This window comes from Oncorhynchus nerka, linkage group LG20 (genome assembly GCF_034236695.1).
Source record: "Oncorhynchus nerka isolate Pitt River linkage group LG20, Oner_Uvic_2.0, whole genome shotgun sequence".
In the NCBI taxonomy this organism is placed as follows: domain Eukaryota; kingdom Metazoa; phylum Chordata; class Actinopteri; order Salmoniformes; family Salmonidae; genus Oncorhynchus; species Oncorhynchus nerka.
This window is the reverse complement of record NC_088415.1, coordinates 78,402,094-78,427,990: the sequence shown is the minus strand read 5'-3', so window position 1 is coordinate 78,427,990 and position 25,897 is coordinate 78,402,094. Positions and strand designations below refer to the sequence as shown.

At 48.7% G+C, this 25,897-nt stretch overlaps 1 protein-coding gene across 1 annotated transcript in view; it reads left to right on the top strand.

Annotated features, from left to right (window-relative positions):
- Positions 1–25,897, top strand: part of LOC115101583 (eukaryotic translation initiation factor 4 gamma 1-like) — a 46,474-nt gene that overhangs the window by 9,528 nt on the left and 11,049 nt on the right. Inside the window, 17 exon segments of the mRNA XM_065005808.1 lie at positions 2,618–2,707; positions 3,270–3,348; positions 3,495–4,520; positions 4,797–4,885; positions 9,547–9,727; positions 12,264–12,397; positions 12,666–12,809; positions 13,558–13,959; positions 14,191–14,337; positions 14,679–14,912; positions 15,043–15,147; positions 17,339–17,656; positions 18,002–18,131; positions 21,791–21,890; positions 24,091–24,398; positions 24,613–24,737; positions 25,146–25,318. Coding sequence (XP_064861880.1) covers positions 2,618–2,707; positions 3,270–3,348; positions 3,495–4,520; positions 4,797–4,885; positions 9,547–9,727; positions 12,264–12,397; positions 12,666–12,809; positions 13,558–13,959; positions 14,191–14,337; positions 14,679–14,912; positions 15,043–15,147; positions 17,339–17,656; positions 18,002–18,131; positions 21,791–21,890; positions 24,091–24,398; positions 24,613–24,737; positions 25,146–25,318 — 3,785 coding nt within the window.

Sequence of the window (25,897 nt, the reverse complement as noted above, 5' to 3'; positions counted from 1 at the left end):
TGCCTTTCATAATGTCACCACTTAGTAGATTCACTACGGTGCTTTACAACAGTCAAAGGTCATGTAAAGAAACACTTTATGGCAACCTTGCAACAAGAGCTTGTTATGACACGCACACGCCAGCTGTTCATTATCAAAATGTTTTCTTACTGAAACCGTGATGTAAATTACACTGTTATTCAATACAAAATGTATTGGCTAATATATTTCAACTGCAAGTGGCATGCGCTCATGACTGAATTTTAATGCAGGAAAAAGCTGTGCAATTTTTTTAGCCACACGTTCTAATTTCGCGAGCTAACAATCTCTCATCATGACTGCAAGCATATGTCTTGAATGATAGATCTGCACCAACTAACTAAATAAACCCACTAACATAATAGGGCCAGACAGTAACACTGTTGATTTTGTATCAACGATGAGTCTGTGTTCTCTTTGGCTTCAGCTGGCTAGATGGACAGTTGGATCATTTTCCTTATCAAAAACATCTGTTTAGGCGATTGAGGCTGTTGATTCTGCTTTTCAGCCCTAGCTATGGTAACACCATTTCCCTAGTATATTAGCAGTGGAAAAGCCCTGTAAAGGGCGGAGGGTGTACAATGACCTTGCTGCTGAGGTCAATGCCGTTCAGGAGGAGGTAGAGTAGATGTTGCCCCTTAACGCTGATACGGGATCCGATATCTTCTCACCCCCCCCAATGGTTAAAGATAGAATCAGGGGAGGGCAATCTGATTTTAGATCAGAATTGGGCTTGGGGTAATGTGACCCTAGATGTGTGCTTAAGAGTAATTCCAACCATGTGCTAAAGACGGAGAGGAGACTGAACCAAGGGAAATGATTATCCCTTATTGTTGATGGGAGAAGAGAATGGGATTTTCATTATAGGCCTATTTAACCAGTGTTATGAGTGCAAAACTAAACGAAAACGAGCATTTCATTCACATTGAAAGTTCAGTCACTCCCAGTTTAGGTCCGTTTTCTTCTGTTTGGGTCTCGTGAATACGACCCAGGTTAGTCAGTTAATAGCACATTTTTAAACTCAGCAAAAAAAAGAAACGTCCTCTCACTGTCAACTGTGTTTTATTTTCAGCAAACTTAACATGTGTAAATATTTGTATGAACACAACAAGATTCAACAACTGAGACATAAACTGAACAAGTTCCACAGACCTGTGACTAACAGAAATGGAATAATGTGTCTCTGAATAAAGGGGGGAATAAAAACAGTCAGTATCTGGTGTGGCCACTAGCTGCATTAAGTACTGCAGTGCATCTCCTCCTCATGGACTGCACCAGATTTTCCAGTTCTTGCTGTTCTTGAGATGTTACCCCACTCTTCCACCAAGGCACCTGTAAGTTGCCGGACATTTCTGGGGGGAATGGCCCTAGCCCTCACCCTCCGATCCAACAGATCCCAGACGTGCTCAATGGGATTGAGATTTGGGATCTTCGCTGGCCATGGCAGAACCCTGACATTCCTGTCTTGCAGGAAATCACGCACAGAACGAGCCGTATGGCTGGTGGCGTTGTCATGCTGGAGGGTCATGTCCGGATGAGCCTGCAGGAAGTGTACCACATGAGGGAGGAGGTTTTCCCTGTAACGCACAGCGCTGAGATCGCCTGCAATGACAACAAGCTTAGTCCGATGATGCTGTGACACACCGCCCCAGACCATAACGGACCCACCACCTCCAAATCAATCCCGCTCCAGAGTACAGGCCTCAGTTTAACGCTCATTCCTTCGACGATAAACGCGAATCCGACCATCACCCCTGGTGAGACAAAACTACGACTCGTCAGTGAAGAGCACTTTTGCCAGTCCTGTCTGGTCCAGCGACGGTGGGTTTGTGCCCATAGGCGACGTTGTTGCTGGTTATGTCTGGTGAGGACCTTCAAGCCCTCAGTCCAGCCCCTCTCTCAGCCTATTGCAGACAGTCTGAGCACTGATGGAGGAATTGTGCGTTCCTGGTGTAACTCGGGCAGTTGTTGCCATCCTGTACCTGTCCCGCAGGTGTGATGTTCGGATGTACCGATCCTGTGCAGGTGTTACACGCGGTCTGCCACTGCGAGGACGATCAGCTGTCCGTCGTGTCTCAACGTAGCGCTGTCTTAGGCGTCTCACAGTACAGACATTGCAATTCATTGCCCTGGCCACATCTGCAGTCCTCATTCCTCCTTGCAGCATGCCTAAGGCACGTTCACGCAGATGAGCAGGGACCCTGTGCTTCTTTATTTTGGTGTTTTTCAGAGTTAGCAGGAAGGCCTCTTTAGTGTCCTAAGTTTTCATAACTGTGACCTTAATTGCCTACCGTCTGTAAGCTGTTAGTTTCTTAACGACTGTTCCACAGGTGCATGTTCATTAATTGTTTATGGTTCATTGAACAAGCATGGGAAACAATGTTTAAACCCTTTACAATGAAGATCTGTGAAGTTATTTGGATTTTTACAAATTATCTTTGAAAGACAGGGTCCTGAAAAATGACTTATTTTTTATTTATTTACAATGACTGCTTGGGCGCGATGTGATTTTCTTAATACAATAAATTAATTTCTAGAACTTTAGTATAGACTGTTTAACCTCATCCTGCGCCCCCCACCCTGTTCCTACCCCTTCTAGATCAGAATACGAGACCCCAACCAAGGGGGCCGTGATATCACAGAGGAGATCATGTCCGGGGGAAGGTCCACCTCCACCCCCCCTTCACAGGTACGCATCACAACTCACTGGAGCATGTAACGTTACAGAATGCACTGATAAACATTGTTGTCCAATAATTAGATTTCTTGCTGTTCACATGCCGAGACTTTGATTGGTATTTATCATATGAGGATATCAAACGATTAGAAAAAAAGCATAAATGTATCATATGAAACAGATGATTGTCCGTCAGATAGAACAGGGAATCTATCAGCTCTATACTTCCTAGTTGAATACATTTAACGTTAAGTGTTTCACATCACTTAATACATCCCCTGATTTCTCCTCATTGGAATCATTCCCAGTGATGACCTCACAATGCAAGTTTGGAATCCTGTGGCTTTGAGATGATTCCACAGCGATGATGTCATAAAGGAAACCAGGAAGTTTGGAATAGAAGCCAGATGTTCCATTCAGTGTTTATTTTTATGGTTGTGTGTTCTCTCCAACTCTCAACTTGGCTGGTTTTGATCAACCAGGCAAAAGGATAGCATTTGAAAAAAACATATTTTGTATCAAGTATATTTTTGCAATGCTAGTTTTGATGTTGCTTCCTGTTTTCGGCCCCTAGTCCTCCACCACAGAGGAAGAAGGTCCTGCCCAGACCAACGGGGAATTTACTAAACCCGTCACCATCGTGACGAGAACAGGTGAGCCTCCTCTCAGGTCTTGTGGTACTACAATGTTTATACAGCCACATTTTGCCCGCATGAATTACTGATTTGATCGTCAGTGATTGATTGCAGTACATTAAAGGTCCAAAACAGTTCCAAACTGATTTCCTTCTTTGTTGCAGATGAAAACGCAGAACCCGCGGATTGCACAGTGACGGCCGCCGAAGCCCTGCCTCCAGTGTTGTCAACTCCAGAGCCTACCACTGCAGCTGTCCCACTGGAGGCCAGACAGGAAACCGATGGCCAGGTTGCCCCGCTTACCGAACAGGTCGTCAGCGAATCGCATGCCCCGGTGGCGGGGATGAGGCCCGAGGTGCCCATCCCACAAAGGGAAGACCAGGCCCCTGCCGCCTCCCCCCTGACAGCTTCTACCTCCCCTCCCCCTGCAGAGGTACAGACTCCACCCCCTGCCACCGCCATGGCTCAGGCCAGCCACACAGTGGGCGCTGGTATGACCCCCGCGGTGAAGGCAGTGACCCCGGAAGGTCCTTCCACACAGGTAGAGCCTCTGGCTGCACCAGCATCTGTGGAGAAGCCTCTTGCCCAGGTAGCGGAGGAAGTAGTAGTGGTGGAGGAGAAGGTAGAAAAGGTCAAGAAGGAGCCGGCAGTTACCATCAATCCAGAGGTAGTAGTGGCTGTTGTGGTCATTAAAGAAGACACTAAACCCGCTCCACGACCTGTGACCCCCATCGCCATGGCAACGGGCGACGATTTCGTTCCGTCCTTGAAGTTGGTGGCGGCTGTGGAAGCGGCCACTAAAACTGAGAGCGTGGTGTTGCCGCCAGCGCCTAAACAGAAAGCCATGACCGAGCCCATTTCTGCCCCTGCTCATGCCGCCACTCCCTCTGTCCCGGAGGCGGAGCCTGCTGTGGCCCAAAAGAAGGTGGAGCAGCTGCCCCTGTCCAACGGCCTCCCCCAGGAGGACCCCGATGAGGTAGATGCCCCCGTTGCTGCAATAGAGCGCATTGCAACTGTAATCACAGAGCCTGCCGCTCCCCCACCTCAGGAAACTGCTAACCCTGCAGCTGCTGCCGTGGAGGAGGAGGAGGAGGAGGAGAAGAAAGAAGAGGAGGAGGAGGAGCAGAAAGAGGAGGATGCATCCCCAGTGCCCTTGTCCAGCAGCCCTTCAGAGGACTCGTCTATGCAAGGTGAGCAGGAAGGAGTTTTCCCTGTCAGGTCACTTGGTCAGAAAAACTGTAGTATTTACACCAAGGTTTTGGTGTGACTGAGGCACCCAGGGGTTCTTGGTGGTGTGGCTTCAGGTTTGACCCTTGGCACCCAGGGGTTCTTGGTGGTGTGGCTTCAGGTTTGACTCTTGGTGGTGTGGCTTCGGGTTTGACCCTTGGCACCCAGGGATTCTTGGTGTGGCTTCAGGTTTTTGATGTAACAAATGTAATGTAACATTCCTGTCTTCTCTCTTCTAGCTGCTGTGTCTGTGCCAAAGAAGAAGAGGAACATGAAGGAGCTGAACAAGAAGGAAGCCATCGGAGACATGCTGGATGCCTTCAAAGAGGTGTGTGTCTGTGTATGTGCATAGAATAGAGTAGCCTTATAAAGTCAAACTATCCTGAACAGTTGTCCTTGACCACTTTTCAAGGTGCACCAGTAGTAAACCTTGCTGTGAGTAACAATCTTACAGGTTTTCACTGCATGGTATCTGCAGCCAGCCTCTACTTCGATTGGACTGTTCATTGGGGTTGGGTGGTATCCAAATTTCAATATCGTCATACAGTTCTGCTCTCATCCCGGGATTTATGCTTTTACCGGTATAGTACACAAGGGGTCGCCCAAAAACACAAAAAAGCCAGTTGGGCGCCTATGACCAGAATGCTAACAAAATTAGAACAAGTAATAGCGAATTTGCATAGAGGCTTCTAGCTAAATATGCTAACGAGCACAACTGAAAATAAACTAATTGCAAAGGCAGACAATCCTGCTCATAAAGTTATACATACAGTGCTTTCGGAAAGTATTCAGACCCGTTCACTTTTTCCACACGTTACGTTACAGCCTTATACTAAAATGTATAGAATTTAAAAAAAATCCTCATCAATCTACACACTACCCCATAATGACAAAGCTAAAACTGGCACAGACACAGTAAATGGTCTGAATGCTTATGTAAATGTGATTTTTCAGTTTTTATTTGTAATAAATTTGCCAACATTTCAAAAATCTGTTTTGCTTTGTTGTTATGATGTGTTTGATTAGGGATGAAATAATTTTTATCCATTTTAGAATATTGCTGTAATGTGGATAAAGTGAAGGTCTGAATACTTTCTGAATCATCTGTATATGGGTAGGCGCTAGAGAGTTTGGACGTTTCCAAGCTAATGTAAACGAGAGACTCTGCAAATGAACGTTTTAATGCTTGCTTGTCTGAAGGAAGTACTGTACTGGCTCTGAAGCAGCATGTGTACATGCTGTGTTTGTGTGGAGTCTGGAGTCACTAGGGCAATGGTCCTGCCTGTTCTGCTCAGAGAAGAGGAGTTGGAGCAGACCGGGCCAAGAACGGTGAGGAGAACAAATGCTAGGAAATCAAGATAGCAGTGGCCGCTGTACAGAACTCATCCAAAGCGCTTTGACTTCTCAAACACGGTGGAAAGCTACACGATATGAGGCCCATCTCCTTACATAATTCAGCCACTTAAATAACTAGCAAGTTAAACAAAATTCATAGCTGAACTAACCTGTTACCGCTTTCTCCCGTTGCGCTATTTACAAACAAGTGACTGGCTCAACTGTTCTGGGGAACTAAGGTAAGATGCACAACAAGTGACTGGCTCAACTGTTCTGGGGAACTAAGGTAAGATGCACAACAAGTGACTGGCTCAACTGTTCTGGGGAACTAAGGTAAGATGCACAAGTGACTGGCTCAACTGTTCTGGGGAACTAAGGTAAGATGCACAAGTGACTGGCTCAACTGTTCTGGGGAACTAAGGTAAGATGCACAAGTGACTGGCTCAACTGTTCTGGGGAACTAAGGTAAGATGCACAACAAGTGACTGGCTCAACTGTTCTGGGGAACTAAGGTAAGATGCACAAGTGACTGGCTCAACTGTTCTGGGGAACTAAGGTAAGATGCACAACAAGTGACAGGCTCAACTGTTCTGGGGAACTAAGGTAAGATGCACAACAAGTGACTGGCTCAACTGTTCTGGGGAACTAAGGTAAGATGCACAAGTGACTGGCTCAACTGTTCTGGGGAACTAAGGTAAGATGCACAACAAGTGACTGGCTCAACTGTTCTGGGGAACTAAGGTAAGATGCACAACAAGTGACTGGCTCAACTGTTCTGGGGAACTAAGGTAAGATGTAAAGTAATCTAACAGGTGAAACGAAGAACTCCAATGTCCTAAAGTATTGCACAAGTTGGTTGCAGGTAATTACTTAAGTAGCTACAAATATAACAACTTATTGAACACAAAATAAATAATGACCTTAAAATACATTTCAATGGTATTGAAAAACCATCCCGTGGCTATTTCCAAATACCCCGGTATACTGTATATTGCCTAAGCCTACTGTTCATCAGTCAGAGCAGGAGCAACTCGGCAAATGGCATCGTTGGTCTTTGTGCCTGGAGTCCTGGTATGCCTGTCGAGACAAGCATTTCACTTCCCAGCAAGTTTTCATCATTAACCGACCAATTTGCTAATTAAAACTTGTATCTTAAAAATAGAAGGAATAAAAGGACTTTACACACCAGTGTTTTCCACTAGCACCGGCTGTCGGCTAAACTGACGATTTACGCTCCTTTTTCCACTTAGCTAGGCTACTTTTCAATTTACTCGGCAGAAAAGTCTGCCGAGCCCTCAGGAAAGATATGAGTCTTCTAGCGATCTATTGATCGGACAGACTCCTGTCAGTCAAAAAGTGAGCGCTCACGGAAACACTGCTGGTTTGACAGTGTTAGGTTCTCATTTTCAGAGTACAAACTCAACGGGCACTATGAAAGCTTTAAACCAAGTTTATTCTGCCCAGAGGGTCAATACCGCTGCATTAGACAAAAACCATGGTTTTATCCCTGGTAGTATACATACCCCACCTTGGGTGGAGTCTCCTCATCGCTACACATTGCATCATTATTGCTAGGCAGGGAGCTGAGTGATCTGTGCCTTAAACAGTTCCTCCCCTTATCAGTAGTGCCACGTGTGATAGTTTTCCCTGCGCCCAGCCTCTCCCAAGCTTCATTATGGCACCTCATGTCTCTTTTAGAATTAGTCATTAATAATAGTTAAAGCTCAAATCAAACCTATCAACAGTCTGCTGTCTGTCCTGCCTCTCGGTACCTGTGTGTGTGCTTATTTTGGAGAAATAATTGCAGTCAAATTTATTTACAGAGGGAGAGGGCATGATACTCCTTCGTCTCTGATTGTATTTGCACATCCCATTATAATGTGGCGACGATGAGTCAAAGTCCACTTAACCTATTGTTTACTGGCACATTAATTTCTCTTTTGCCTGTTTCAGGTGCAGCCACGGGGTGGTGGGGCATGGGCTATTGACTGCTTTGATTTAACAACAAGCTTGAATAGTTTTATTAAAGGTGTCCAACTGACTGAATATAGTCCATCTCATATCTTTGATATTCATGAATCATACAACATAGTTACACTGTGTACAAAACATTAGGAACACCTGCTCTTTCCATGACCGACTGACCAGGTGAATCCAGGTGAAGCTATTATGATCCCTTATTGATGTCTCTTGTTAAAACCAGTTTAATCAGTGTAGATGAAGGGAGGGAGATGGGTTAAAGAAGGATTTTTAAGCCTTTGAGACATGGATTGAGGGTGAATAGGCAAGACCAACAAGCCTTTTGAACGTGGTATGGTAGTGGGTGCAAGGCGCACCGGTTTGAGTGTGTCATGAAGTGCAACACCATGAAGTGCTGCATTTTTCACGCTTAAGTTTCCACGGTTTATCAAGAATGGCCCACCACCCAAAGGATATCCAGTCAACATGTCAACTGTAGCAAGCATTGGAGAACATGGGCCAGCATCCACGTGGAACGCTTTCTACACCTTGCAGAGTCCATGCCCGGGACAAATTGAGACTGTTCTGAGCGCAAAATGGGGTGCAACTCAATATTAGGAAGGTGTTCTTAATGTTTTGTGCACTCAGTGTGCCATCTCCATGGCATCGTAAACTAAAGATCTAGTTTGTATTTTCAATATGAAGTCCATCAGGACTTGCCAGACAGTGACGTTAGTGATTGGCTTGTCAGCAGCCTATCGCATCTGTAAGAGAGCCGTTCATTTGGCTCCCTAATTTGCATACTGGTAGTGTTTTTTTGGCAATTATTTGCAGATAAATGATAACATTCAATGAAGATGGTGAATACCATATCAACAGTCTGCTTTATTTTTCAATCATACCTATATTGCAGATAGCTGAAAATGCCTCTTAAGGAAGCTTGAAGCCTGTGGGTCAGTTGCTAAACAAGTGTTAAAAAAAAAAAAAAAAGATGGAGAAAAAAAAAGACATTCTGCAATTGAGTTGCATACACTTGTTGAAATTATTTTAGTTATTGAATTGCCGTTCCCTCTCTTAATTGAGCATCTGTTTTTATTCTAGACCCATCTGACACTTTTTCCAGTGACTAATCACACAATTTCTTGGGTTTAAAATTGTACCTTAAATCATTTTAAAGATAATTTGGCCACTTCATTTTTCTGTTTTTAATAAAATACATTAATTTAAAGAACAAACAAAAATACTTTAATCTCAAGAGGAGGAAGGTTTAAGGTCATAGTCCTAGACAATATCCAATTATGACTAACAATACACTGAATTCAGACATTTACAGTAACTTCAATTGTAAGTACAATCCCACACCAAATTTTTCAAATCTGGGAGGTAAACCCAATCAAATACTCAACAATTTCACTGTGTATTTTGGATGTAATCAAGGCATTAGAAGGTACCAGAGGCCACCAAAATAAATCTTCTTCTGCAAAAATGTCATAACAGCCCAGGGGAGCCTGGCTGGCTACTTTTTTTCTATTAGGCTGGCTACTCCATGTGCTTGTGGAAAACCACTGGTGACTCACCCCAAATCCCCTAACCTTAACCACGAAACTGACTTGAGGTCAGCATATAGGGTCTCAACTTCCTTCTACTCTCTTACCCTTCAATCTTCCTGTCCCTTCTCCCCTCTCGTCTGTACAGGAGGAGGCGGCGGCACCTGCCACCGAGCCGTCGTCTTCACCGCCGGAGCCCAGCCCTGTGGCCCTGACCTCCTTGCCGCCCGCCGACGCGCCAGACGAGACGTGGGAAGAGAAGGAGGACAAGCAGAACGCCGACACACCCCCACTCAAACCGGGCGACCTCAAGTATCAGTACAAAGGAGGTTGGTGGTCCCTTAGAAATGACTGAAGATATCAGTCAAGGATCTGTATCGGACTCAATGAATATCTAATATTCGTTGATTGATTCTTTGTGAGACGTGTCCTCATTTTTCCCGTCATATGAAATGTCTCATCGTTGAAATGGGCAATAAACTGTCTGTTTCTATAACATTTCCATCCACGGATTTTATGTGAGTCAAGTCATACCGTGTAAAAATAAATCACAACAGCTGTGATGGAAAAAGGAAGTGTCGGTACAATTACCAAAATGTCGACAGACAATAGGTTCATTCGACATAGTGGGATATTTTTATTGGTAAAATCAATTATGCAACAAATTGCGGCGGAAACAATTTCTTGTGTGATTTTTGATAGCATCGTGTGACTGCAAATTGTATAGTTGTTTTATGTTGTGTGGTCCTCTCACTATGACCTGAAAAAGCATGCACAGTTTAAAGGGCGACAGATGAAATAAGTCATGGTGAAAGTGCTGTGATTAGCTTGATTCTCCTTTCCAATAAATATTGAGTGTCTTGTGACATGATCACTGCTAATTAATCAATCTCAACATATATCTTAACCTGTCCACTTTATTAGTGAACTGTTGTCTAGAGTAGAGGTTGACCGATTATAATTTTTCACCTTGCGATACCGATTTTATTGAAGGACCAAAAAAAGCCGATACCGATTTATTTTTTTATATATATATATATAATAATGACAATTACAACAATACTGAATGAACACTTTTATTTGAACTTAATATAATACATCAATCAAATCAATTTAGCCTCAAATAAATAATGAAACATGTTCAATTTGGTTTAAATTTTGCAAAAACAAAGTGTTTTAGAAGAAAGTAAAATTGCAATATGTGCCATGTAAAAAAGCTACCGTTTAAGTTCCTTGTTCAGAACATGAGGACATATGAAAGCTGGTGGTTCAATATTTCCAGTTCTTCAATATTCCCAGTTAAGAAGTTTTAGGTTGTAGTTAGTATAGAAATTATGACGTGTCGACTATTTCTCTCTTGTCCATTTGTATTTCATGTACATTTTGACTATTGGATGTTCTTATAGGCACTTTAGTATTGCCAGCCTAATCTCGGGAGTTGATAGGCTTGAAGTCATAAACAGTGCTGTGCTTCAAGCATTGCGAAAAGCTGCTGGCAAACGGAGGAAAGTGTGGTTTGAATGAATGCTTACGAGCCTGCTGCTGCCTACCACCGCTCAGACTGCTCTATCAAATTATAGTATAATAATATAATAACCACAGAAATACGAGCCTTTGGTCATTAATATGGTCAAATCCGGAAACTATCATTTTGAAAAACAAAACGTTTATACTTTCAGTGAAATACGGAACCGTTCCATATTTTATCGAATGGGTGGCAACCCTAAGTCTAAATATTGCTATTACATTGCACAACTTTAATGTTATGTCATAATTATGTAAAATTCTGGCAAATTAATTACTGTCTTTGTTAGGAAGAAATGGTCTTCAAACTACTGCATTATACCCTGACTCTGCTTGCACTGAACGCAAGAGAAGTGACACAATTTCCCTAGTTAATATTGCCTGCTAACATGCATTTCTTTTAACTAAATATGGAGGTAAAAAAAATATACTTCTGTGTATTGATTTTAAGAAAGGCATTGATGTTTATGGTTAGGTACATTTTGTGCAACGAATGTGTTTTTTAAATCATCACCCGTTTGGTAAAGTAAGCTGTGATTCGATGATAAATTAACAGCCATTGATTAAATGCAACACAGGACAAGCTAGTTAACTACACATGGTTGATGATATTACTAGGTTAACTAGTGATTATGTAAAGATTGATTGTTTTTTAAGATACATTTAATGCTATCTAGCAACGTACCTTGGCTCATTGCAGCCACAAGGTCCTTTTGACGCTGCACTCGTGTTACAGGTGGTAAGCCTGCCACACAGTCTCCTCAAGGATTGCAATGTAATCGTTTGGATGGCGATTGTATTGCAATGTAATCGCCGTCCATAACAATTACCGATTGTTATGAAAACTTGAAATCGGCCCTAATTAATCACACATGCCGATTAATCGGTCGACCTCTAGTCTAGAGTGCATGTGCAAAAACCAGATTGGGCAAGTTTGCCCAAATTGTTTTTGTGACAAAACCATCGATGGACTGGAAAATGCAATGGAAACACATTGAACTTGTACTTTAGCGCATAAGTTGTTTTCACGTGCGCTACGTCATCAAGCACAGCCTTTTATCTGCCGTTCTGTTCTGATGGAAACAAACCTCAGGAAGGAAAATGTACATATTTTGTTAAGGCGGATATTATAATATTTGCATGAAAATCTATCACAAATTGAATGGAAACCTAGCTACTGTCAAAGATCCCCATTACTCATGTGTATGGCCAGCGTTATCCCTAATGAAATGCATGTCTCTTAGATTGGGTTGGGTGTGTTACAACAACACCGAAGCAGTATAAAGAGTCCTTTGTAGCCAATTCAAACTCTCCCGCTCCTCCACCCTTTCCTCCCAACAGAGCAATGGAAGCCTATCGACCCAGAGGAGAAGAAGAGGTACGACAGGGAGTTCCTGCTGGGTTGCCAGTTCATTAGTGCCAGCATGAACAAGCCTGAGGGCCTGCCTCTCATCACAGACGTTGTGCTAGATAAGGTAAACTATACCATCAAATGAATTAATTAATTTTCTGATCCAGTATTGTGATTTTATAGGCACCCAGTTAAAGGTATTATTCTAATATGTGTTAAGAAATTAAAGGGATTATGCTCTAGTGCAAATTTTAGTGTTTTGTTTTTATGTGGATTTTAACACCTCCCATGTCTCAATCATGTGCTTTTCTAGTATTTCTGTCCCAATGTTAATTTCAATGACAATCCAATGTCAAAATCATAGGTACATAATTCTCTCTTTCTCTGTGTAGGCGAATAAGACCCCCATGCGCCCAGCGGAGCCTGGTCGCAACATGAACGCCGGGCCAGACTTCACCCCCGCCTTCATGGGTAACCTGGGTAGACAGTCCTCTGGGGGAGGGGGACCACGGGGCCCTGGAAGGGACCACATGGGAGTGAGTATGGCAGTGTGTTGGGTGTGTGTCTGCATAGTGTCCTCTAACTCTATGGTCAGTGTATAGAGATCCTATAATTCAGGACCAAGATGGACTATTGTTTGGTCATGTTAATAGGATGCCCATTATAGTGTTCTATTTATTTATGTTGGTTCTATGTGTTTTCTGTGTGTGTTCGTCAGTATTTGTTAAGTATGTGGGCTGTTGGTGTGTGTGTCCGTGTCTCTTGGAAAGCATTAGTCATAGTTCAGAGTACATAGTACGTCACTCTCCAAATGTCTCTCTATCCTTCCTCCTATGTTTACTGATTTGAAAGGAAATGACTGGTGTAAGAAATATGGTGGAAACTCCCACTAGCCCATGCCTCTACCAATCTAATGCTATTACATTTGTGTGAAGTACTGAATTAGTGCACACGTCAGGAGAAAGGAGATGTCATTGGATGCACCCTTTTTTGTCACGTTTCTTTAAAACAAGTGATTTGATTGGATCATCAACCAATGATTTATTGTGAGCATTTAAAGATAACCATTGAATGGTGTTCTAAGATTTCCGTTGAGTGGAACTGGCCCTGCTCTCTACCTTGTTTCTGTCTAAAACTGTGCTCTGGTAGTGTATGATTGACAGCCCGGTGTGTTTCTTGAGTTCATAGACCTCATCTCCTCCCTCTTTATACCTCTTTCTCTCCCCCACCCTCTTTCTCCCTACCACTCTCTCCCCTTACAATCTATATCTCCTCTTCCCCCAGCCCCCCGGACCACGGCGCTCCCAGCAGGGCCAGCGCAAGGAGCCCCGCAAGATCATCACAATCTCCTCATCGCTAGGTGGCGAAGTGGAGCTCAACAAGGCGGAGAAGGCCTGGAAGCCCACAGTGAAGAAGGCTGTGACCCGGGGCCGAGGCGCCTCCCCCGAGGATGAGGAGAGCGACGACCCCGAGCAGGCCAAGACCCAGGAGCTGTTCAAGAGGGTCCGCTCCATCCTCAACAAGCTGACCCCTCAGATGTTCCAGCAACTGATGAAACAGGTCACAGAGCTGACCATCGACACGGAGGAGCGGCTGAAGGGAGTGATCGACCTGATCTTTGAGAAGGCCATCTCCGAGCCCAACTTCTCTGTGGCCTACGCAAACATGTGCCGCTGCCTTATGGGGGTGAGTGAAGTGTTTGGGCGGTCCGTGTTAGTCTTTTTATTTCCTTTCTCTCCCTCTATGTTGAGCCTTGTGTTTGGACCATTGCAGTCTATTGATGAAATTTAACAACTCGAGCTGAGGACAAGCCCTCTGCTTTCCTTTGATTCTGTCTTTATTCTACTGGACATAAACCAAACAGACCTTGAAGTAAACTAGTATTTCTCCTTGTTTCCTTTCATTGGCTCTTTCTAGTTGAAAGTGCCCACCACAGACAAGCCGGGAGTGACTGTAAACTTCCGCAAGCTGCTGCTCAACCGCTGTCAGAAAGAGTTTGAGAAGGACCAGGATGATGACGTCATCTTTGAGGCCAAACAGAAGGAGATGGAGGCTGCCAAAGAGGTAGGGGAGGATTCATTTCACATGACAATTTAGTCATTTAGCAAACGCGACATATATGCATTCTTCTTAAGATGGCTAGGTGAGAACACATCACAAGCCTTTCAAGTACATTTTTCCTCAAAGTATTTATCAGAGAAATCCATGCAAGTGAGAAAAGAAGTGGGGTTTTTGGGGGCGGGTGGTTCGATGTGTAATATTGAAAATAGATGCTGCCATTCTTTTTTATAATTCAAGATTCAACAAACTACTTTGATAGACAACCTGTGTAATAGATGCGTTTCCATTCTGTTTCACCCTCCTTTGTGAACTTTCAAACTAACCTCGGACCTCTCGTTTCCCAGGAGGAGAAAGCTGGTCTGAAGGCGACGTTGGAGGAGGCCAAAGACCAGGCGCGGCGGCGGTCGCTGGGCAACATCAAGTTCATCGGTGAGCTGTTCAAGCTGAAGATGCTGACGGAGGCCATCATGCACGACTGCATCGTCAAGCTGCTGAAGAACCACGACGAGGAATCGCTGGAGTGCCTCTGTAGACTGCTGTCCACCATCGGCAAGGACCTGGACTTTGAGAAAGCCAAGGTACGCAAAGAGAGTGAGACACACACACACAGGAGCAGACACACACTCACACTGACATAATTACCTTTACGGAAATTAGAATGGCCACACCCACCCGCCCCCAGTCTGACTGTCCCTCTGACCCCCCTAGCCCCGTATGGACCAGTACTTTGCCCAGATGGACAAGATCATCAAGGAGAAGAAGACCTCATCTAGGATCCGCTTCATGCTGCAGGACGTCATCGACCTCAGACGGGTACAACTACACCCCCCCATCCCTCTCTGTACAATGTTCTCTCTTCCTTTCTCCTTCTCCTCGTTTCTACTCATTTTCTCGCCGTCTTTCTCTTCCTCCATCTTTCTGTATCTTCCTTGCGCTCTATCTCTCTCATAATTCATTTCAGAGGGCTTTATTGACATGGGAAACGTTTAAATTGCCAAAAAAAGAGAAATGGACAATAAACAAAAGTGAAATAAAGAAGAAAAAACAGTGAACATTACACTCACAAAGGTTCCACAAGAATAAAGCCACTTCATATGTCTATAGTGTTCTAATGATGTGCAAATAGTTAAAGCACAGAAGGGAAAATAAATAAACATAAATATGGGTTGTAAACGCAGCAAAAAAATAAACGTCCTCTCACTGTCAACTGCGTTTATTCTCAGCAAACTTAACATGTGTAAAAATTTGTATGAACATAACACGATTCAACAGCTGAGACAAACTGAACAAGTTCCATAGACATGTGACTAACAGAAATTGAATAATGTGTCCCTGAACAAAGGGAGGTTCAAAATCAAAAGTAACAGTCAGAATCTGGTGTGGCCACCAGCTGCATTAAGTACTGCAGTGCATCTCCTCCTCATGGACTGCACCAGATTTGCCAGTTCTTGCTGTGAGATGTTACCCCACTCATCCACCAAGGCACCTACAAGTTCCCAGACATTTCTGGGGGGAATGTCCCTAGCCCTCACCCTCCGATCCAACAGGTCCCAGACGTGCTCAATGGGATTGAGATTTGGGATCTTCGCTGGCCATGGCAGAACACTGACATTCCTGTCTTGCAGGAAATCACACACAGAACGAGCAGTATGGCTGGTGGATTTGTCATGCTTAGAGGGTCATGTCAGGATGAGCCTGCAGGAAGGGTACCACATGAGGGAGGAGGATGTCTTCACTGTAACACACTTTGTTGAGATTGCCTGCAATGATAACAAGCTCAGTCCGATGATGCTGTGACACACCGCCCCAGACCATGATGGACCCTCCAGCTCCAAATCGATCCCGCTCCAGAGTACAGGCCTCGGTGTAACGCTTATTCCTTCGATGATAAACATGAATCAGACCTTCAACCAGGGTGAGGCAAAACCGTGACTCGTCAGTGAAAAGCACTTTTTGCCAGTCCTGTCTGGTCCAGCAACAGTGGGGCTGTGCCCATAGGTGACGTTGCCGGTGATGTCTGGTGAGGACCTGCCTTACAACAAGCCTACAAGTTCTCAGTTCAGCCTATTGCGGACAGTCTGAGCACTGATGGAGGAATTGTGCGTTCCTGGTGTAACTCGGGCAGTTGTTGCCATCCTGTACCTGTCCCGCAGGTGTGATGTTCGGATGTACCGATCCTGTGCAGGTGTTGTTACATGTGGTCTGCCACTGCGAGGACGATCAGCTGTCCGTCGTGTCACAACGTAGCGCTGTCTTAGGCGTCTCACAGTACGCACATTGCAATTTCTTCCCTGGCTTCATCTGCAGTCCTCAAGCCTCATTGCAGCATGCCTAAGGCACGTTCACGCAGATGTGCAGGGACCCTGGGCATCATTCTTTTGGTGTTTTTCAGAGTCAGTAGAAAGGCGTCTCTAGTGTCCTAAGTGTTTATAACTGTGCCTACAGTTTGCAAGCTGTTAGTGTCTTAATGACCCACAGGTGAGAAGCATGGGAAACGGTGTGTAAACCCTTTTACAATGGAGATGTGAAGTTATTGGATTTATTTGGAGTTAATTCGTAAAAATCCAAATATCTTTAAACGACAGGATCTTGATAAAGGGACGTTTGGGAATCGCTTCCTTTTAGTTGGTTGTAGAATTTAACAGCTCTTATCTGGGTTTTGATCATTAGGTATTGGCCTCATTCTGCTCTGAATGCATTATTTGGTGTTTTATGTTGTACACTGCATGCAGTCTCTCAATTTGGTGTTTGTCCCATTTTGTGAATTCTTGATTGGTGAGTGGACCCCAGACCTCACAACTGAAGTGCAATGGGTTCTATAACTGATTCAAGTATCTCTCTAGCTTTCTTTTGCTTTTCCTCCTGTTTATTTGTCTTCTGTGAAATAGTATCATTACCATCATGGCATCACAGTAATTACCATAGTAATTAACCATATGGCCCTGAAGCAGCATTGCTTATCTTAGACTTTAAAGAGTCATCTCCCTCCCTCTCCCTCCACCAGAGTGGCTGGGTGCCCCGGCGGGGGGAGCAGGGTCCTAAGACCATTGACCAGATCCACAAGGATGCTGAGCAGGAAGAACACATGCAGCAGGTCAAGGTTCAGCAGCAGCTCATGTCAAGGAACGACGGAGGAGGACGAGGAGGTGGTGGAGGGGGAAGAGACGGGAGGGGGGGAGACAGAGGAGGAAGGGATCAGGTGGGCCGCGGGGGCCAGCAGGTGGGAAGGGGCAGCCAGCCCCAGGACGAGGGCTGGAACACAGTGCCCATCTCCACCAAGAACAGACCCATCGATACCAGCCGGCTCAGCAAGATCACTAAGGTGAGGGGAGAGTTTCTTAATGTTTAGAACTACTAAAGGAACCTGTGTTTTCACTACATTACCAACACATGGGGTTCCTCATTCTGGGTGGGAATGTAAACAAATTGTACATATTGCCTTTTTGTGGCTCACAAGGATGCTTTTTGTATTTGCCATATAGAGCATGACAAGGTGGAGAGTTGTGTTGTCTGAATGCTTTGCCTGGATGTCATGCTGGTTGGACTTCCTTTTACTTTATTAGACATGTTTTATCAGATGTTTTACCAAGTCAAGACCCACTGAGATGGATATCATTTTGGTAAATCACCTATGCTCTCTTAACCTTTTGACCTCTTCCCCCACTAGCCTGGTGCTCTGGACTTCAGCAACCAGCTTCTTGCTCCCCAGCTCGGGGGTAAGGGCATGTGGGGCAGCTGGGGCAAGGGCAGCAGTGGAGGCACCACAGGAGCCAAGCCTGCCACTGGAGCTGAACCAGGTAGGGGCACGTTGAAACACACACACGGGCAAGACTAAACTTGGAGACGATAGGTCGACCGATTAATCGTAATGGCCGATTAATTAGGGCCGATTTCATAACAATTAGAAATCTGTATTTCTGGACACTGATTTGGCTATTAAAAAAATATATATACAGTGGTGAGAACAAGTATTTGATACACTGCCGATTTTGCAGGTTTTCCTACTTACAAAGCATGTAGAGGTCTGTAATTTTTTTGAGAGAGGGGGAGCGCGCGCGCGCGAGAGAGGGGGAGAGCGCGCGAGAGAGAGGGGGAGCGCGCGCGAGAGAGAGGGGAGAGCGCGAGAGAGAGAGGGGGAGAGCGGCGCGAGAGAGAGGGGGAGAGAGAGCGCGAGAGAGGGGGAGAGAGAGCGCGCGAGAGAGAGGGGGGAGAGCGCGAGAGAGGGGGGGGAGAGGCGAGCGCGAGAGAGTGGGGGGAGAGCGCGCGAGAGAGAGAGGGGGAGGAGAGCGCGCGCGAGAGAGAGGGGGGAGAGAGCGCGCGGGAGAGAGGAAAGCGGGGGAGAGAGGGGGAGAGAGAGAGCGCGCGAGAGAGGGAAGAGAGAGAGCGGCGGGAGAGAGGGGGAGAGAGCGCGCGCGCGCGAGAGAGGGGGGAGAGAGCGCGCGCGCGAGAGAGGGGGGAGAGAGCGCGCGCGAGAGAGGGAGAGAGGGGAGAGAGGGGGAGCGCGCGCGAGAGAGGGGGAGAGAGCGCGCGAGAGAGGGGGAGAGCGAGAGAGAGAGGGGAGCGCGCGAGAGAGGGAGAGAGCGCGCGAGAGAGAGGGGGAGAGTGCGAGGCCGCGAGAGAGGGGGAGCGGAGGGGGAGAGAGCGCGCGCGCGCGAGAGAGGGGGGAGAGAGCGCGCGAGAGAGAGGGGGAGAGAGAGAGCGCGCGAGAGAGGGGGAGAGAGAGCGCGCGAGAGAGAGGGGGAGGGAGCGCGCGAGAGAGAGGGGAGAGAGAGGGGGGAGAGAGCGCGAGAGAGAGGGGGGAGAGCGCGCGCGAGAGAGGGGGAGAGCGCGCGAGAGAGTGGGGGGAGAGCGCGCGAGAGGGGGAGAGCGCGAGAGAGTGGGGGAGAGCGCGCGAGAGGGGGAGAGCGCGCGCGCGCGCGAGAGAGAGGGGGAGAGAGCGCGAGAGAGAGAGAGGGGGGAGAGAGAGCGAGAGAGAGAGAGGGGGAGAGAGAGCGCGCGAGAGAGAGAGAGAGGGGGAGAGAGAGCGCGAGAGAGAGAGAGAGAGGGGGAGAGAGAGAGCGCGCGAGAGAGAGAGAGGGGGGAGAGAGCGCGCGCGAGAGAGAGAGGGGGAGAGCGAGAGCGCGAGAGGGAGAGAGAGAGCGAGAGAGAGAGAGAGCGCGGAGAGAGAGAGAGAGAGAGAGGGAGAGAGAGCGCGTCGCGAGAGAGAGAGAGAGAGGGGAGAGCGCGCGAGAGAGAGAGGAGGGAGAGCGCGCGAGAGAGAGAGAGAGAGAGAGAGAGAGAGAGAGAGAGCGCGCGAGAGAGAGCGCGAGAGAGAGCGCGCGAGAGAGAGGGGAGAGAGAGGAGAGACGGCGAGAGAGAGCGCGAGAGAGAGCGCGCGCGAGAGAGCGCGAGAGAGAGCGCGAGAGAGAGGGGGAGAGAGCGCGAGAGAGAGCGCCGAGAGAGAGCGCGCGCGCGGAGAGAGCGCGCGCGCGAGAGAGAGCGCGCGCGGAGAGAGCGCGAGAGAGCGTCGCACAGAGAGAGCGCTGGGCGAGAGAGAGCGCGCGAGAGAGCGCGCGAGAGAGAGCGCGCGAGAGAGAGAGGGGGGAGAGAGCGCGCGCGAGAGAGTGGGGAGAGAGCGCGCGAGAGAGAGAGCGAGCAGAGAGAGAGCGCGAGAGAGGAGAGAGCGCGCGGAGAGAGAGCGCGGAGCGCGCGCGCGGAGAGAGAGCGAGAGAGAGAGAGCGCGCGCGAGAGAGAGAGAGAGCGCCGCGAGAGAGAGCGCGGGAGAGCGCGAGAGAGAGAGGGGGAGAGAGCGCGCGAGAGAGAGAGAGAGAGAGAGAGAGAGCGCGCGAGAGAGAGAGAGAGGGCGCGCGCGCGAGAGAGAGCGAGAGCGCGCGCGCGAGAGAGAGCGCGAGAGAGAGAGAGAGCGCGCGAGAGAGAGAGAGAGAGAGAGAGAGCGCGCGAGAGAGAGAGCGCGCGCGAGAGAGAGCGCGCGCGAGGAGCGAGAGAGCGCGCGAGAGAGAGAGAGAGAGGCGCGAGAGAGAGAGAGAGAGAGAGAGCGCCGAGAGAGAGAGAGCGCGCGAGAGAGAGAGAGAGAGGCGCGCGCGAGAGAGAGAGCGAGAGCGCGCGAGAGAGAGAGAGCGCGCGAGAGAGAGAGAGCGCGCGCCGAGAGAGAGAGAGCGCGCGCGAGAGAGAGAGAGAGAGAGCGCGCGCGCGAGAGAGGAGAGAGAGAGAGCGCGCGCGAGAGAGAGGGAGAGAGAGAGCGCGCGAGAGAGAGGGGGGAGAGAGAGAGCGCGCGCGAGAGAGAGGGGGGAGAGAGAGAGGCGAGAGAGGGTGAGAGAGAGAGAGCGCGCGAGAGAGGGTGAGAGAGAGAGAGAGAGAGAGAGAGAGCGAGAGAGAGAGAGGAGCGAGAGAGAGAGGGGGAGAGCGAGAGAGAGAGGGGGAGGAGAGAGAGAGCGCGCGAGAGAGAGGGTGAGAGAGAGAGCGCGCGCGAGAGAGAGGGTGAGAGAGAGCGCGCGAGAGAGGGTGAGAGAGCGCGCGAGAGAGAGGGAGAGAGAAGCGCGAGAGAGAGGGTGAGAGAGCGCGAGAGAGAGGGGAGAGAGAGAGAGCGCGAGAGAGGGTGAGAGAGAGAGCGCGCGAGAGAGGGTGAGAGAGAGGGCGAGAGAGAGGGGGAGAGCGAGAGAGAGGGGGAGAGCGAGAGAGAGAGAGAGAGCGAGAGAGAGGGGGAGAGCGAGAGAGAGCGCGCGAGAGAGAGGGGAGAGCGAGAGAGAGAGGGCGAGAGAGAGCGCGCGAGAGAGAGGGTGAGAGAGCGCGAGAGAGAGGGTGAGAGAGAGAGAGCGCGCGAGAGAGGGTGAGAGAGCGCAGAGAGAGGGGAGAGAGAGAGCGCGAGAGAGAGGGGAGAGAGAGAGGGGGAGAGAGAGAGAGCGGAGAGAGAGGGGAGCGCGCGAGCGAGGGGGAGCGCGAGAGAGGGGGAGCGCGAGAGAGGGGGAGCGAGAGGGGGGGGGGCGTGCGAGAGAAAGAGGGAACGAGAGGGAGCGGGGGGGCGAGAGAGGGGAGCGAGAGAGGGGGGGCGAGAGAGAGGCAGCGAGCGTGAGGGAGAGCACGAGAGAGAGAGAATGGTCGGACCAACAGCAATAATAATAGTTGTAGTGGACATAGGATTACCATTAACAACAATATTAATGAGAACAACAATCCATTAAAACAATGGTAGTGGACCAGTGTCAACATGACTGAGAAGACACATGACATGGTATGAAAGACAAAACAAAACAAGATGGGAAATATTATCGACTTTACTTTGCACTTTTCACTGGCTGTCCCTCAGGTTGTTGCAGGAGGACACATATTTGGCTGCCAAAACTGCACATTTTGGCTTTTCACCCAATAAATATTAGATTTTTTTCTTCAGCTTTTATAGTTTCAAATTCTTTGTAATAGAATTATAATTTCTCTCTCTCTCTCTCTCTCTCTCTCGCAGCGGAGACTGGCCGTCCGGCCACCGGCAACCGTTTCTCTGCCCTGCAGCAGTCAGCTCCACCAGCATCCTCCTCAGACGCTGACCGCAGGGTACCCCAGAGGTCACTACTGCTCTTTCTATTTTTCCTTTTTTCTCTCTATTCTTCCTTCCTCTCCTTCCTGATCTTAATCTCCACCACTTCTCTCTTTCTCTCTGCCCGACTTGCTTACACACCTATTTTCTACCTCTTTCTCTTTCTTCCCCCACTTTCCCATCTCTTCTATTTCTCTCCCTCGTTTCTTTCCTCTTTCATATCTCTCCTCTCGCCTATTCCCTCAACACGCTCTCCCCCTCTCGCTCTATCCCCCTCTCGCTCGTAACGCGCTCTATCCCCCCTCTCGCTCGTAACGCGCTCTCTCCCCCTCTCGCTCGTAACGCGCTCTCTCCCCCTCTCGCTCGTAACGCGCTCTCTCCCCCTCTCGCTCGTAACGCGCTCTCTCCCCCTCTCGCTCGTAACGCGCTCTCTCCCCCTCTTGCTCGTAACGCGCTCTCTCCCCTCTTGCTCGTAACGCGCTCTCTCCCCTCTTGCTCGTAACACGCTCTCTCATCGCATGCGATCGCTTTCTCTCTCGTAACGATCGCGCTCTCTCTCTCTCTCGTAACGATCGCGCTCTCTCTCTCTCTCGTAACGATCGCGCTCTCTCTCTCTCTCGTAACGATCGCGCTCTCTCTCTCTCTCGTAACGATCGCGCTCTCTCTCGTAACGATCGCGCTCTCTCTCTCTCTCTCGTAACGATCGCTCTCTCTCGTAACGATCTCTCTCGTAACGATCGCGCTCTCTTTCTCTCTCGTAACGATCGCGCTCTCTCTCTCTCGTAACGATCGCGCTCTCTCTCTCTCTCGTAACGATCGCGCTCTCTCTCTCGTAACGATCGCGCTCTCTCTCGTAACGATCGCGCTCTCTCTCTCTCTCGTAACGATCGCGCTCTCTCTCGCTCTCGTAACGATCGCTCTCCCTCTCTCGTAACGATCGCCCTCCCTCTCTCGTAACGATCGCCCTCCCTCTCTCGTAACGATCGCCCTCCCTCTCTCGTAACGATCGCCCTCCCTCTCTCGTAACGATCGCCCTCCCTCTCTCGTAACGATCGCCCTCCCTCTCTCGTAACGATCGCCCTCCCTCTCTCGTAACGATCGCGCTCTCTCTCTCTCGTAACGATCGCGCTCTCTCTCTCTCGTAACGATCGCGCTCTCTCTCTCTCGTAACGATCGCGCTCTCTCTCTCTCGTAACGATCGCGCTCTCTCTCTCTCGTAACGATCGCGCTCTCTCTCTCTCTCGTAACGATCGCGCTCTCTCTCTCTCGTAACGATCGCGCTCTCTCTCTCTCGTAACGATCGCGCTCTCTCTCTCTCGTAACGATCGCGCTCTCTCTCTCTCGTAACGATCGCGCTCTCTCTCTCTCGTAACGATCGCGCTCTCTCTCTCTCGTAACGATCGCGCTCTCTCTCTCTCGTAACGATCGCGCTCTCTCTCTCGTAACGATCGCGCTCTCTCTCTCGTAACGATCGCGCTCTCTCTCTCGTAACGATCGCGCTCTCTCTCTCTCGTAACGATCGCGCTCTCTCTCTCTCGTAACGATCGCGCTCTCTCTCTCTCTCGTAACGATCGCTCTCTCTCGTAACGATCTCTCTCGTAACGATCGCGCTCTCTCTCTCTCGTAACGATCGCGTTCTCTCTCTCGTAACGATCGCGCTCTCTCTCTCTCGTAACGATCGCGCTCTCTCTCTCTCGTAACGATCGCGCTCTCTCTCTCTCGTAACGATCGCGCTCTCTCTCTCTCGTAACGATCGCGCTCTCTCTCTCTCGTAACGATCGCGCTCTCTCTCTCTCGTAACGATCGCGCTCTCTCTCTCTCGTAACGATCGCTCTCTCTCTCTCTCGTAACGATCGCGCTCTCTCTCTCTCTCGTAACGATCGCTCTCTCTCTCTCGTAACGATCGCTCTCGTAACGATCTCTCTCGTAACGATCGCTCTCTCTCTCGTAACGATCGCTCTCTCTCTCGTAACGATCGCTCTCTCTCTCGTAACGATCGCTCTCTCTCTCGTAACGATCGCTCTCTCTCTCGTAACGATCGCGCGCTCTCGCTCGTAACGATCGCGCGCTCTCGCTCGTAACGATCGCGCGCTCTCGCTCGTAACGATCGCTCGCTCTCGCTCGTAACGATCGCTCGCTCTCGCTCGTAACGATCGCTCTCTCCCGCTCGTAACGATCGCTCTCTCCCCTCGTAAAGCTCGCTCTCTCTCTCCCCTCCCCTTCTGTAGGTCCAGCTCCAGTCGTGACCGGGACAGGTTTGACCGCTTCGAGCGGCACGACAGCAGTCGTGACGAGCGTGGTGGCAGTCGCGACGCCCGCCCCCCTATCACTAAGCGCAGCTTCAGCCGCGAGACAGAGGAGCGTAGGGGCGATAGTTGCACCCCTACGGAACCCCCCGTCCGGCGCGTAGCCAGCATGACTGACGACAGAGACCGGGGAGGCAGCGGTAGCCGGGGAGGCAGCGGTAGCCGGGGAGGCAGCCGTAGCCGGGGAGGCAGCGGTAGCCGGGACAGGGCTCCCAGCAAGGAGGTTGTTGGTAGGAGATTATACACACACTACAACACATACACATGCAACTTGACACACTGCCTTCGCATACACATCCACGCATGCGCTCACATTGGATACATTTATACACTCTTAGTGTATGATGTGTGTTAGTGTATAACTGTGTGGTTATGTATAATTGTCTGTGTTAGTATATACTAGTGTGTGTTAATCTGACTATGGTTTGTGTTGTATCTGTGCAGTGAAGCGTGAGACAGCCCCCACCCCTCCCCCCGATGCTCCGACCAAACCGGCCGTGACCGAGGAGGAGCTGGAGAAGAAGTCCAGCGCCATCATCGAGGAGTACCTCCATCTCAATGACATGAAGGTACACACACCTCCATCTCAATGACATGAAGGTACACACACCTCCATCTCAATGACATGAAGGTACACACACACCCATCTCAATGACATGAAGGTACACACACACACCCATCTCAATGACATGAAGGTACACACACACCCATCTCAATGACATGAAGGTACACACACACACCCATCTCAATGACATGAAGGTACACACACCTCCATCTCAATGACATGAAGGTACACACACACACACACACACCCATCTCAATGACATGAAGGTACACACACCTCCATCTCAATGACATGCTCACTCACGCATCATCAGTTTCATGTCAATGACAAATATACACACACACATTTGGAGGCCATAGTAAAGCTAACTGCTGTATACTAAACTCCTGTCCTTCCCCCTCCGGCCCTGTAGGAGGCACTGCAGTGTGTAGTGGAGCTGAACAGCGCCCCGCTGCTCTTTGTGTTTGTGCGGAACGGTCTGGAGAACACTCTGGAGCGCAGCGCCATCGCCAGAGAACGCATGGGCCTGCTGCTGCACCAGCTCATCAAGGCTGGCACCCTGCCCACAACAGAGTACTACAAAGGGTAAGGGGGAGTATGTGTAGTACTTCCCTAGAGACCAGGTTGTGTGCTGGAGAGAGAGACAGACTGGGGAGGTCAGGGGGAAGAGCGAGCGAGGGAGGGGGGTAGGGAGAGAGAGGGCTGGGAGGGAGGGAGAAATTTAAAAAGAAAACCACTTTCTGACCATTTTAAATGCATAATATCTGAAAATGTAGCCAGCTAGACTCTCTTACCTGTTATACATGGATGGATGCTTCTCCCTCTCTGTCACAGATGCCATGGTTGCCCTTAGTTTGAAGATGTAATCCGGAGACAGGTGTCTTCGACTCCGTCTGCATATTTGCAATCTAACGCCAGAATTTTCTCCTTAGCTACCATACTCTAATTCCACTGATTTTAAAACTCGGTCCTCCAGAAAGTGGAGAGCACCACTTATGCAGTTATACTACGTGATATATATATATTTTTTAAGCTGCGTTAGAAAGGATTACCTACACATACTGACCAGCTCATTCTAGACAGAAGCGTGTTACATGGCAGACCAACCCGAACTTGTCTCTTGGCATGTCCAGCCCACTCATTATCTCAACCAATCATGGCTAG